Source organism: Echinops telfairi, unplaced genomic scaffold (assembly GCF_000313985.2).
Source record: "Echinops telfairi isolate 266 unplaced genomic scaffold, ASM31398v2 ScPeMD7_23;HRSCAF=83, whole genome shotgun sequence".
In the NCBI taxonomy this organism is placed as follows: Eukaryota; Metazoa; Chordata; class Mammalia; order Afrosoricida; family Tenrecidae; genus Echinops; species Echinops telfairi.
Genome location: NW_022103920.1, coordinates 6575770 through 6588977, shown reverse-complemented (window position 1 = coordinate 6588977; position 13208 = coordinate 6575770). Strand labels below are relative to the sequence as shown.

The window sequence follows — 13208 nt, the reverse complement described above, 5'->3', positions numbered from 1 at the left end:
TCTGAGCAGCCACACAGGAGAGAGGAGACCTGCATTGAGAGCGGCAGCTAATCTCTAAATTAACCCCCTGGGAGACACGAAACCTGAAAACGGGAGACTGCGCTTCAAGAGGTGAGGGAAATACCCAACGAAATCCTCTTTCCAGTCCAAGGGTAAATAAAGACACTTGCAGACAAAAGGAGCATGTGCCAAAGCAAGGTCCACACAGAACTTAAAGAAACACAGAGTGGCTCGTGCAAAGTGACGGTGACACACCCAGATCTGCAAAAACATCCAGTGTCACAAGTTGTACAAAAGGGTCTAATCACACCTAACTTGCTGTGTAAATGCTCATCAGAAACACATGATTTACTAAGAGCCAACATGACCCAGAGCCTGACCCTACGCCTAACCCAAAGAAAACTTGAAGTAACCAAGAACCAAATCCTAACTTGAAACCGAATCATATTCCTATCCCTAAACCTAACCCTAATACTAAACGCCTCACACTATCCCTAAACCTAAGCAGAACCCTACCTGAGCTTAACCTAAGCCGAGTCAGAACCCTAAACTATACTGTAAAGTAAACATGAGGGTTCTTCAAAAAGTTCATGAAATAAATGTCTACTATGGGAAAAAAACTGCACATGGATTTCTATTTGTTCTCTGATCCAAAATAAACTTACATTCACTTGTTATAAATTTTAAAAATACCTCAAAAAGTAAATAAAAATTTAAAAACTCACTGCCTTCAAGTCAATTCCAACTCAGTGCTACATTTGAATTATGGTGCTGGTGAAGAACATTCACAGTATGAGAATATTCAAAGCTGTCAGAAGAACAAGCACATCTTGGAAGTACAGTCAGTGCTCCTCGGCGGCAAGGAGGGTGGACCTGGCCTCACGTACTTCAGACATGTTGTCAGGAGAGACCTGTGCTGCGTACAGCAGCGTCGGGGAAGGGCCTCGACAAGGCGGACGGACACAGTGACTCCAACAACGGGCTCAAACATAGGAACAGGTGAGGACGGCCAGGACCGGGCAGTGCTTCCTACCATTGTGCACGGGGTCGCTGTGGGTAGGAGCCGACTCCAGGGCACTGACGACAACAACTGGTTGTTTCAACAGCATCCAGTCTGCGGCTCTAAGAAGCTCAAGATGGCAACCGGACAGGCACCCAAGACTAGCAATGCAGCTGTGCTGAAGCTGATGCCAGAACAAACATCCAGTTGACGGGGGCATGAAGGTGGGAGAACGGTGACATCGTAGCTGCTTTACAAAAAGTGGACGGGACCGCCGTGAAGCAGGGAACCAATAAAGAGGGCTGAGGGGCTGGCCCCAATCCTAAGTGAACATCCCCTTACCCCCAGAATAATTCACTTCAGAAGACAGCACTGAAGCTACAGCTCAGGGAGAGGGACACGTCTGATCAGAGCACACGGGAACAAACGAAAAGGGAGGGAGAGAGAGTAGAGCACATCCCAGCTTACCAAGCCCTGAGGATAATACCCCCACTCAGAGCAGCCAATGCACAGAGAGGACGACCATAGGGCCGGTCCCACTACGACACGCGACGTTCCCTCACTGACCCATAGTGCTGGGGGGACAACACTGGAGACACAGTGCAGGAAATGTGCCCAATCTGACCCCACCTCACCTAGGCAAAACAATAAGGGCGTGTAACAGAACGGCAAGGGGAGCAGAGCAATGAAGTCCACGGGGAATACCAAAAATAGACTGTGGGGCCAGGGCATGGCACCCCATCAGACTCCACCGGAAAACACTCTTAAAGGTCAACAAACAGACCTTGAACTATTTATAGGCATTTGGTTGTTGGTGGTGGTTTGTTGTTGCTTTGTTTTCTTTTGTTGCTTTGTGTTGCTGTCTTGTGTTTGTGCATATTATTATCTCGGCAGGTCTATCTAGATAAGATAGGCAGGATAAACAATCTGGAGGAGAAAACAATGGGAGGACGGTTCTGGGGGAGACATGGGAGAGGGAGTTGGGGGAAACGAAGTGGGTGTTAACAAACTCAGGGACAAGGGAACAACAAGTGATCTAAAATTGATGACGGAGGGTGGAGGAGGCCTGGTAGGGCTTGATCAAGGGGAATGTAACCGAGAGTAATTACTGAAACCCAAATGAAGAATGAGCATGATAGTGGGACGAGAGGAAAGTAAAAGGAAATAGAGAAAAGATCTAGAAGGCAAAGGGCATTTATAGAGGTCTAAATACAGGCAGGTACATATGTAAACAGATTTATATATGACAATGGGGAAATAGATCTATGGACATGTATTTATAGGTTTAGGATTACGGTAGCAGATGGACATTGGGCCTCTACTCAAGTACTCTCTCAATGCAAGAACACTTTGTTGTATTAACCTGGCATTCCATGATGCTCACCTTCCTGACACAATCGCTGAAGACAAAGCGGGTGCATACGCAAATGTGGTAAAAAAAAAAAAAAAAAAAAAAAAAAAAAAGCTGATGGTGCCCAGCTATCAAAAGATAGAGCATCTGGGGTCTTAAAGACTTGAAGATAAACATGCGGCCATCTAGCTGAGAAGCACAAAGTCCACATGGAAGAAGCACACCAGCCTTAGTGACCACGAGGTGCTGATGGAATCAGTTATCAGGCATCAAAGAACAAAAAATCTTATTATTGTGACTGAGGGGCAGTGCAGAGTGGAGACCCAAAGCCCATCTGTAAGCAATTGGACATCTCCTTACAGAAGGGTCAGGGGGAGGCAAGGAGCCAGTCAGGGAGCAGTTGTAGCACTGATGAAACATAGAACTTTCCTCTAGTTCGTTAATGCTTCCTCCCCACCCTCCCCCAACTATCATGATGCCAATTCTACCTTACAAATCTGGCTAGACCAGAGCATGTACACGGGTACAGATGAGAGCTGGAAACAGAGAATCCAGGATAAACCCCTCAGGACCAGTAATGAGAAACCCCTCCCAGGGAGATGGACAACAGAAAAGTGGGTGAAAGTAGATGTCGGTCAGTGTAAGACATGATAAAATAATAATAATTTATAAATTATCAAGGAGCTGATACCAAGGGCTCAAGTAGAAAGAAAATGTTTTGAGAATGATGATGGCAACAATGTACAAATGTGCTTGACACATGGATGCATGTATGGATTGTGATTTTAAGATCTGTATGAGCCCCCAATGATTTAAAAAACAAACAAAAAATTCCTAACCTGTCAATTCTCCCAAAATAGCTGCAATCAATGTAATTAAGATTTTTTTTATTACAACAGATTTTAAGATTTCTAAAGAAGATCAAAAGACCAAAATTGATTTCTCCAAATAAATTAGGGAAAACCAGGCCAGGGAAGGATTTGCCATGAAGACACCAAAAGCTCATGCTAAGGGGACCCTCCATGTGTTGCAGGCACACACCCACTGGCCAAGGGAGGGGGGCGTGGAGCAGAAACAGGCTGAGGGGGAGGTGGCACTGAGGGTGACCGAGAAAAGACGGCCTGCATAAGGGCAGACACGTGGGTAGGGGCAGACGTGTGTTGACAGCGGTCTCAACGGCGGTGGCCTGGCAGGGCACACTGACTAGGAGACAGGAGGGTCTCTCTGGATGGGGCAAATGTGCATCCTCCCTGGCATGCTGGCTACACCTGTGCCGAGCCCACGGGATCATGGGCTACATGAGCTTTACAGCAAGAGAAACAGAACGGTAGTTTGGCCGGGGAGGAGTCGCTGTCCTCTCGGTCAACAAATCTTAGCAAGTCCAAGCCACAATGTGTTAAGCTTTTGAAAACTCAGCACCTGGGACTGCCGTTTCCTCTGCCCAGACCTCCAGGAAACATGCCTCAGGGGGTGAGGGCCACTGCTGGGACCTCGAAGGGCCCTCTGACTGAGGCCAGGCACGTGACCAACACCTGAGCATCACCTAGTCTTGACGCCACCTTCTCCTTTCCCACAGCACCTCCCTGAGAAGGTGGTGGGAGAGCAGTGTCACCAGACACCAGTAGAAATGCCCACTTCGGACAGGCTGGTTACAGGGGAAGTGAGCGTATACATTCTGTAGAATGTGGGTGAGTGTAAGTGGTATGTCCTTGACGCTTCTACCTTCAGGCCCACCTGCCCTCCTGCTCGGCCCACAAAAGCTCAAAGAGAAAGCAGGTGCCGCACTACATACCTCTCTTTGCTGGGGTCGCTGTATGTCTCTTCAATAATCTCCATTTTGTCAAAATCCTTCCACTTGCCTCCACTGAAGAACTGCCAGCGGTAGGGCAGCTGGAAGTGGACCCGATGGCACTTGTCTGAAACGATACCACAAAGCAGTGAGGCATCTAGACGGCCTGCCCCCCGCCCCAGCCAGGGGGTCTCTGGGGTGCTACCTTCTGGCCTGGTGGCAGGGCAATCCTCTACATGGGCAGTGTGGCTAGAGGAGGCCTTGCCAAAGACCCAGTGAGACCCAGCCTGCCCCAAACACCCTGCCCAGCAGTGGTCAGCACACAGTGTCCCCTACACAATTTCCACACCTGGGGTACCTGGGCCCATTCTGCCTTGGCCACATCCACACACGAGCCCAAGCTCAGTTCCCAGATAACTGTCCCATAAAGCATTGGAAGGTGAGCCCCTGAGATTAGAGGGCACTCAAAATGCACAGAGGACTCAGACGGACGAAGGATATGAAGATGGCGCGGGTCTGGGTGAAGCTTCATTCTGGGGTTCAGTGTCACCAGGAGCCAGTGAACAGCAGCAGCAGCTCTGCACGACTTCCCACGCTCCCTCAGTGCAGCCAGGGCCTCAGCTTCCGGCCCGACCCAGCCCTGGTTCTCACCTGCCCACTCCCAGCCCCCACCCCATGACATGCTACGTGGGGCCTGGTACACATTTACACACATCAGGTGTGAGGGGACGTGACAAGGAGACCTCTGACTCTCAGCGCTACTTCCAAGACAAAGCCGCCAGGTAGAAGACGGAGAGCAGGGCCCAGAGGCCTCAGTGCGGGTTGAACAGTGCGGTGGGCTGATGGAGAGGGGCCATGCAGAGGGACCCCTCTGCTGTCACTCTGGCAGAGTGCCCTTGTTGCACCCCAAGAGTCCAATGGTAACTGCCCAGTGAGGGGAAACCAGCACACGCGCAGGAAGGACACACACCGTGGGCGTCAGAAAGCTCCTGGGAAAACGAACTCAGAGGAACGGCTCTTCCCACAAACCCTCGAAGGCCCTCATGCCCGTGTGCTCGGTTGTTGGGTCTCACCGCGATCCCGTGAGGCAGCGCAGACCTGCCCCTTGAGGTTGCCCAGTCTGCCATCTCGTCAGCCAGGGCCTGGATCTCCTGCAGGGGCTGGCCCTGTCAGTCAGCCTCAGCCACTCAGGACCTGACCTCGGTGCCCAGGCTCCCGAGCCTGTCTTAGGGGAGGGCACCTGCCTGGGAGCCACAGTCTCCTCAGGGTGGGGAGAGGAGGTGTGGGGAGACTGACTTCCATCAGACCACCTCTGTCTATCTGTAACTTTCAAGTCAATAGTAATGAAGCTTGGCTAATTTGACACCTAAAAAGAATTAAAATTGTCTAAAGCCTGAGGGGCCATTCCAGATTCCTTAGGAAGAGAATGGGGCTAGGGAGGGGAGATCACCAAAGAGAAAGGGGAGGTGTTCCTGGGGGTGAGTGGGGGACCAGGCAGGCAGGCTCAGGGAGTAAGGGCCCCACCCTGGAGGCTGCCTCCCCAGTTTAAGAGGCCACTCCACAGCCATGGCTCTGGGAAACAGAGCAAGCCCACAGGCCAAGGCCTGCTAGCTGGACTCTCACGAACCTAGAGCTGGGCCAAGCCAAGGCCAACAGATTAAGACTGGAGTTAGGAGCTGGGTCCAGAGGTCATGCTGGGCAACTGGCTGGTGCTGGTCTGGCAGGTCCTGGGGAGGTCGGCAGAAAGGCCTCACTGGGCGTGCCAGCACCCACATGCTGAGTCAGTGGAACCAGGCGCAAGTGCCGACAGTGTCCACTGGGGAGGGGCCCACGCCAGACCTCCCAGAAGGACATGAGGGCCACAGGGGCACTGTAGGCCCACTGCCATAGAAGACTGTGTGTGGCAGCCCCACCTCACACAAGTCAGGAGGTGCCCAAAGCAGAGTGCCACACAGGCCACCTCAGTCACTTGGCCTGGTGGCCCCGGGGTGAACGCGCAGGCTTCAGCGGAGGGAGGGCACTGCTCCCTGTCTCGGTGATAGCGCTGGTTGCCCAGGCAGACCCAGGAACCACAGCTTGGAACGGGAGTCTATTCTCACGTGCAAATAGTATCTCAATAAAGTTGTGTTTAAATATATATACATACGTATGGAAAGCCAAAACCAAGCCCAATTCCGTCATCTACCCCATCCCGACTCCTGGCAGCCCCCGTCTCAGAGAGCAGGTGGCTCTGCAGGGAGTCCCGAGTCACCATCTTTGTGGCAGCAGACAGCCAGGCCTTTCTCCACAGCACTGCGAGTGGGTCTGAACCACTCACCTTTGGGTTGGTCGATGAGCATCCATCTTCCGTGTCACCTGGGGACCTTGTCCATGTGCATAAAAACAAAGCCAGACTCCCTGCCATCAAGTTGACGCCTACTCACAGTGACCCCATAGGACAGGGCGAAAACTGCCCAGTGGTTCCAAAACGGGAATTCTTTGTAGGAGGAGAGAGCCCCACCTTTCTCCCGCAGAGCGGCATGGTGATTTCAAACTCTGACCTGGCAGTTCGCAGCTGGGTGCATAACCACTACACAACACACACGGCTTGCATTCCTCGGCCCGTCCTATGGAAATACACGTGCACAGGGACACACAGGGGAGCGCCACCAGGCTAGAAGAGCGACCGCTGGTTCGGAAGATGAGCTCAGGAAGTGCACTGATGTGGAAACAACCTCCCACAGGATGTCAGCAACAGCAGCAGCTGAGACAGTGCATGTGCACTACCTTAGAAATCAGAGAGCACCCAGCCACGTGGCCTGGGGGGGACGGCCCAGGGCTCCAGGCTTGGCTGGGGGGTGTAACTGTGCATGCCCAGGTAGTGTTTGAAGGTGAAAAACACAGACCCTGGGTGTTCAGGAGGAATTACTGAACTTGAAAAGAACTCTGTCAAAGCCGGGGGAAGCAGTAAGAAGGAAAGGTTTCGTCAAATTACATATCCACACAAGAACTGCAACTTCTTACAATGGGGGAAGGGGGTACCGCAGTGTGGACCAAGTCAGAAAGCCTCCCACTGCCCCACTCGAGGCCTCCTCCAGCAGGGGGCTTCTCTAGGCTGAGGGGACATCAAGCCCCCACCCCCCAGACCCACAACACATGACCCTGGTATCGCAGGCCTCCCACCAGTCCAGAGCAGGGGTACAGCCCTGCACTAAGCTGGTCGAGGGGCAACACTCGGCACTCAATGAGTGAACCAAATGTTTGTTCCCCCAAACTGAACTAAACCTCAATTTTCCCAAACAGCCCAAGGGCCCCCCCAACTCCCTGCCAGGCATGGGCCTGATCCTCTCTGGGGAGGGGGCAGCAGTGAGAATCAGAGGCAGCCCCCCACCCCACCGCTTGAGGAATGAGGGCCTTTACTCCGACTTACCTTGGAAGCTGCAGCTTTTCCGGATGTAGTATAAGCAGATCTGGTCACTCTCATCCTGGATGGCAGAGCCTGAAGGCCTGGAACCTGAGGCTTCTCTTCTTTCTACAGAGGAACAGCACAGAGATGTGTCCACCACTATCAGAGCACAGCCGGGGGTAAGTGGGCAGAGAAGCCGCATGCATCGTTCTGCACTGGGCAAGAGTGGTCAGAGCACTTCACAAAGCCCAACCCCCAACAGTGTGGGGACAAGGCACCCTTGGACACAGAGGCCACAACCTTGCAGGGCGGAGCCAAGGAGCCGGAGACTGCAGGGCCACTGACCAATCCTGTGCTGTCAGAGGGCTTCCTCCACCATCACCATGAGGAAGGCTTGTAAGAAGAAATGACACCCCACCCCACCCCCACCTCCCACCCCTCCCTGCAGTGAGCTAGGGCTACCCCACAGGAGAAACACCTTAAGATTCCACCATCTCTACAGTTGTCAGGACCCCAGGGGCCACCTTTTCATGAACTAGATTTGGTTGTTTAAAAACAAGCTTCTTGTTGATTGTTGGGGTCTCTGTGCTGCTAACAAAAGGTTGGATGCACCTGAGAAGAAAGGCCTGGAAGTCTCCGTTTGCAACATGAGAGTTTTAAAGCCCCAGAGCTGGCACCACGGCATCAGGGTCCTCTTTTCATGGCTGATGAGAATCTAGTGCTAATACAAGGGGCAAGGCCATCTACCCAAACAAAACTTCTTGACTGGGTTGTTTAGGAACCTTGGAAGAAGTGCTGGTGGCCCTCTGGTGAGGTGATCAACAATGAATCACAGGCCTGCGCTTGCTTTCTCTGGCAGGAGAAAGATGTGGCTGTCTGCATCTGAGATGTTTTTAAAGCCAAACAAAAGCCCACGGTCAGCGAGTCAATGCGACCTCAATGACCCTGGAAGACAGAAGAGCTGCCGTCAGATTTCCAGGGCTGTGTGTCTTTAGGGAGGCACACTGCCACCTCCAGCTCCAAAGGGCTGGTGGGTTCAAACCACTAACGCTTACGTTAGCAGGTGAGCACTTCAGCAGTTCGCCTCCTGGGCCCCTGCTCTACAAAGACTACAGCCTAGGAGGCCCCATGAGGAAATTCCGCTCGGTCCCACAGCACCTCTGAGGGTCAGCATGGGCTGCTGGCAAGGTGTGTTCTGTGGTTTGGGGGTTCATAATGGAAATGATCCAAGAGCCCACTCCCTGCCTGGAAAAATAGAGGGAAGGTGGCGGCGGCAGCCCAAGAGTCACCGACATTATGTTACTCATCCTCCTTTTCCTCCCACGACCCTTCAGATATTGCCCCCTCCCTGAGAGACCCTCAAGGTCACCACCCCCAGGGTTCTTTGAACCTGAATTCACTCAGCAAGAAGCCTGGTGGTACTGCCAGCTAAGTACAGGACTGCTAATAGCAAGGCCAGAAGTTCAAACCCACCAGCCACTTTGGGGGGAGAAAGGCGGGGCTGTCTGCTCCCGTAAACACAGCATCAGAAACTATAGACAGGGTTGCTATGCGTCAGAAGTGACTTGATACTGTAGATCATTCATTAGCTGCGCCCCAGCTACCAATAAGGCCAGATCCAACCGGCAAGCTTTCTAGAGCCTCTCTGTAGGTAAGTGCCCAATAGTTCCAAGACACTTATAGGAAAAAGGAATTGAAACATGTCACACACACACTCTTCTCTCTCTCCACCCCAGCCTCCCCAGGAAAGGTTTAATTATAAGTCAGATGAAAACACTGGGTGACCAAATCTACCTTACAAATCCGGCTAGACCAGGGCATGTACAGAGGTACAAATAAGAGCTGGAAGCACAGGGAATCCAGGACAGATGAACCCCTCAGGGCCAATATTGAGAGTAGCCATACTAGGAGGGAAAGAGGAAGATGGAGGGGTGGGGGTGGAAGGAGGAACCGATCACAATGATCTACCTATAACCCCCGTCCCAGGGGGATAGACAACAGAAAAGTAGGTGAAGGGAGACATCAGTGTCAGACATGAAAAAATAATAATAATTTACAAATGATCAAGGGTTCATTAGAGAAGGAGGGTCGGGGAGGGTAAAAAAATGAGACACTGATACCAAGGGCTCAAGTAGAAAGAAATGTTTTGAAAATGATGATGGCAACAAATGTACACGTGCTTGACACAGTGGATGGATGGATGAATTGTGATAAAAGTTGTACAAGCCCCCAAGGAAATGATTTTTTAAAAGAAAGAAAGAAAGAAAACACTGTGTGACAAGTTTGCCGGCTGATGTCCTGACATGGCCCCATCTCTCCAGCAGGCGCCCGGCTCACTGAAGCATCACCGGCCGTGTGGTGTCTGGCACTCAGTACACACGAGTCTCTAATACGAGGGGCATCCAAGGGTATTGGTGCATCATGAACTGCCAGGGGACATATTCACCTGCACACTACAGACTATCATTCAACAAGCACTGCTCAGAGGAGGAGGCACCCAGCACACTCATTCACTCAGCCCCTCGGGCCAGGGGCTGCCAGGAGCTGTGCACAAGGCGGACACATCCCACTGGCCCAGAGAAGTCCATCTGTGCGCGTCAGAAAGACAGCCACTGCCAGTCAGAGTCCGCCTACTGCATTCGGTGTGAAGGCTGCCCCTGGAGGTGTGGCGGCAGGGCGCTCACGCCCCGGGGCCCCTCAATGAAAGGGGTGGGGAGAGCAAGAGTTCTCCTTCCAAAAGCGACCAGACTGAAGCCTCAATACAAGCTTCACCTACACCACGGCTTCCCCAAGTGGGCGAGACCGCCTCTGGGGGACGGTGGGACAGCGAGCGGGGCTGGAAAGCACATCCCACACGTTTTCCCGCATCACAGGCTGTCGTCCAGAAGATTGCTGAGGTGTTGGGTGCACTAAGTAATAAAGGGGGCAGCAGGGAACCTATGGTCTACACCAAGCCCATTCATCTATAATGGGGGTGGGGGTGGGGCAAACTATTGAAACTAAAGAGCCAATCCTGTCCCTCACAACTGAAAAACTTGAAAACTATCAATATATTTTTATAAACAAATGAAATCACCATTATCTGAATAATATCCTTTAAACATTTTCAATTTATCTCAGAGCCACTTGTACCTCCCAAAGAGCAGCATAGGGCGTGCAAGCCAGTTTGCCGACCCCCAACTGGGCCTCCTGAGGAGCTCCCGTTTGACTGCCGTCCTCCTGATTCGCTCTACGTACTGGAGGGCCGCCACCTCCATTTTATTAGGTGGAGTGCCAAATCAAAACCCACTGCTATCCAAGCCATGCTGGCTCAGAGTGGGTTTCCAAGGCTGTGAGTCTCTATGGGAACAGCCTCATTTTTCTCTCGAGGTGCGGCTGGTGGATTTGAACAGCCAGCTTGTTTACCTCACAGCCCCACCAGGGCTCCAGATGAAGCCTTCCCACAGTCAGACAGCCCACCCCAAGCCCACCAGAGACCCCCTGCCTGCAGAATCCACCCACACACAACACCCCCCCACCCACCCGAGTCTCACCCAAAGTGGCCTGGGAGCCAGGGAGCACGGTGTCCGGGCTGGAGCTACGGTTCTTGATGTCATATGCGTTCCTGTAAATGGCAGGCAGCCTGCGCACCAGGTCAGGGCTCATGCCCAGCTTCTTCAGTTTGGCCAGCGTCTCGGGGCTGGAGAAGTCGTGGGACCGCTTGCAGCTCACACCGAACTTACACTCACGCTGTAAGAAGTACTGGCAGATGTGGAGCTTGGTGCACTGCATCTGATAGGTGCAAGAGCCATGGGGCCCCTCCCCTTTGTTGTAATGGAGGCAGACCTAGGGATGGAGGGAGGGTGAGGAAGGCACCTTAAATGGAGCTGTGACATCACAGGTGACATGGCAGCCTGCAAGGAAGGACATCACTAATGCCGGGTGGAGGGACAGCCTCAAGGTGCCTTGCACCAGAGAAAACCCACAGGCACCCAAGCACTCAGACAGACTCCCGTGGCTGAGACACTTGTGTGGGGGACACATACAGAGGTAATAAGCCTTGTCAGTTGGGCCAGCGACATGTACACTTCAGTGACGTCAGTTACGTTCCTGGCGGTGTTCAGCCATCACCAAGCCACCTTGCCTGAGACAGAGGGCAGCCTCTGCCTCCTCAATACCAGCGCTCACCTCGGGCAGCAGCCAGGGGTCGTTCTGGAACAGGAGCTGGGAGAGCTCGAGGAAGCTGAGGAGGTCTGCGCCATGGGCCCTCAGCACGCCCTGGTTGTGCAGTGTCGACAGGCTGTGGCCGTTTCTGCAGCCCTTCCTGCAAAGACGTCGCTCTAGTACAGTGGTCTTCAAGACGGTCCCAAATGCTTCCGGGTGTGTGCAAGCACCAGACACCCCGTATGTCCAGAGACTCATCTGCATGGCACGTGCCAAGTTCCCTGGCCTAAGACACCTCTCCCACCACAGGCACTAGGTAAGAATTACAGGCCAGGTAAGGGTCTCACTCATCACCCATCCAGAGCAACTGGGCAGAGGGGGCTCCGCACTCAAACAACATGACATGGTAGAACGAGTGAGCAGAGGTGTCTGTGGTGCTGCATACACACATGCGTATACAAAGAACTGCAGAGACACAGACAGACAGACAGACTGACTCACACATGGTCAAAACACAGAGAGGCACAGACATGCATACAGGCACTGGAGGCGAATGGGTTTCTCCCAGGGCCCACCTGAGGCCTGGCATGGGTCTCTGCCCCTCCTCCATTCTCTCCCCGCGGGACTATCCAGCCACTGGGTCCTGCCTCTACTCCCAAGTTCTGACATCACAGATAAGCCTTCACATGACCATCTGCCTCTCCAGACCCGGAAGTGTCAGGCAAATAGCATCTGCTTGACTCAGGCCTGCCATGCCTGAGTCTGTGGAACCCTCTGTTCCTAGTGGGGCAAATAGCCCTGCCCAACAGGTGTGGGTGTGAGTGTTTCGGAGGGGGAGGGAGAGGGTCTTTGTGGAGGGGGAAAGCCCTAGTCTCTGAAGGAAAAATGGGGCCCTTGGGGGCCAGACCCCTGGGGCAATCCTCCCAACCAAGTGCCTTTCACCTACCCCACTGTGGGAACCCAGGAGCCCCTTGGTCACTTTAAATGTCTTCCCTCAAAACTCCTGGCCGAGGAACAACCCTCTGCTGTGGGAAAGCCCCCGGGAGGACTTTCTCCTCAGACAAAGGGCCGTGAGATCTCCCAGGAGATCTAACTCTAACTACACCTAACTACACCTGAGTCTCAGGGCATCACAGAACTGACCCTGTGAGGGGGCCATTCCAGCAATACATGTATGTGGAGAATTTTATGGATTGCTAGCCCGGCTCCCAGTGAAAGGTGATTCCCCTCCCCGTGGTAGGAAACTGCAGTCCTCTCCCCACCCAGGCCCCTGCTCTCATCTGGTAGGAAGGCAGACAGGTGATTCCAATGTAGGGTCAAAGGACAAGATCAGCTGTGTTGGGATGACTCAGCCCAGAGGAGGTGCACCTGGGCCAGGCAGGGCGGCGGCTGGAAGTGGGGAAAGAGCCAGGAGAAGAGTCCTGGAGCCCAAGCTGAATCCTGGAACGCTGAGGGCTAGTTGGGCAAGAGGAGCCAGAAAGAACATTTTAAGCTAAGGGGCTAAAATGTTCGTGCTGTGAGAGTCAAATGAATTAATAAT

At 53.0% G+C, this 13208-nt stretch overlaps 1 protein-coding gene across 1 annotated transcript in view; it reads right to left on the bottom strand.

The window, feature by feature from the left end:
* The window catches only part of PARP12 (poly(ADP-ribose) polymerase family member 12), a 21577-nt gene extending 9470 nt beyond the window's left edge, over positions 1 to 12107 (bottom strand). Inside the window, exons 1-4 of the mRNA XM_004714035.2 lie at positions 11693 to 12107; positions 11059 to 11350; positions 7550 to 7651; positions 4144 to 4267 (exon numbers count right to left, since the gene is read on the bottom strand). Coding sequence (XP_004714092.2) covers positions 4144 to 4267; positions 7550 to 7651; positions 11059 to 11350; positions 11693 to 11932 — 758 coding nt within the window. The 5' untranslated portion in view covers positions 11933 to 12107. The remainder of the gene's footprint in view (positions 1 to 4143; positions 4268 to 7549; positions 7652 to 11058; positions 11351 to 11692) is intronic.
* Between the last annotated feature and the right edge of the window lie 1101 nt (positions 12108 to 13208).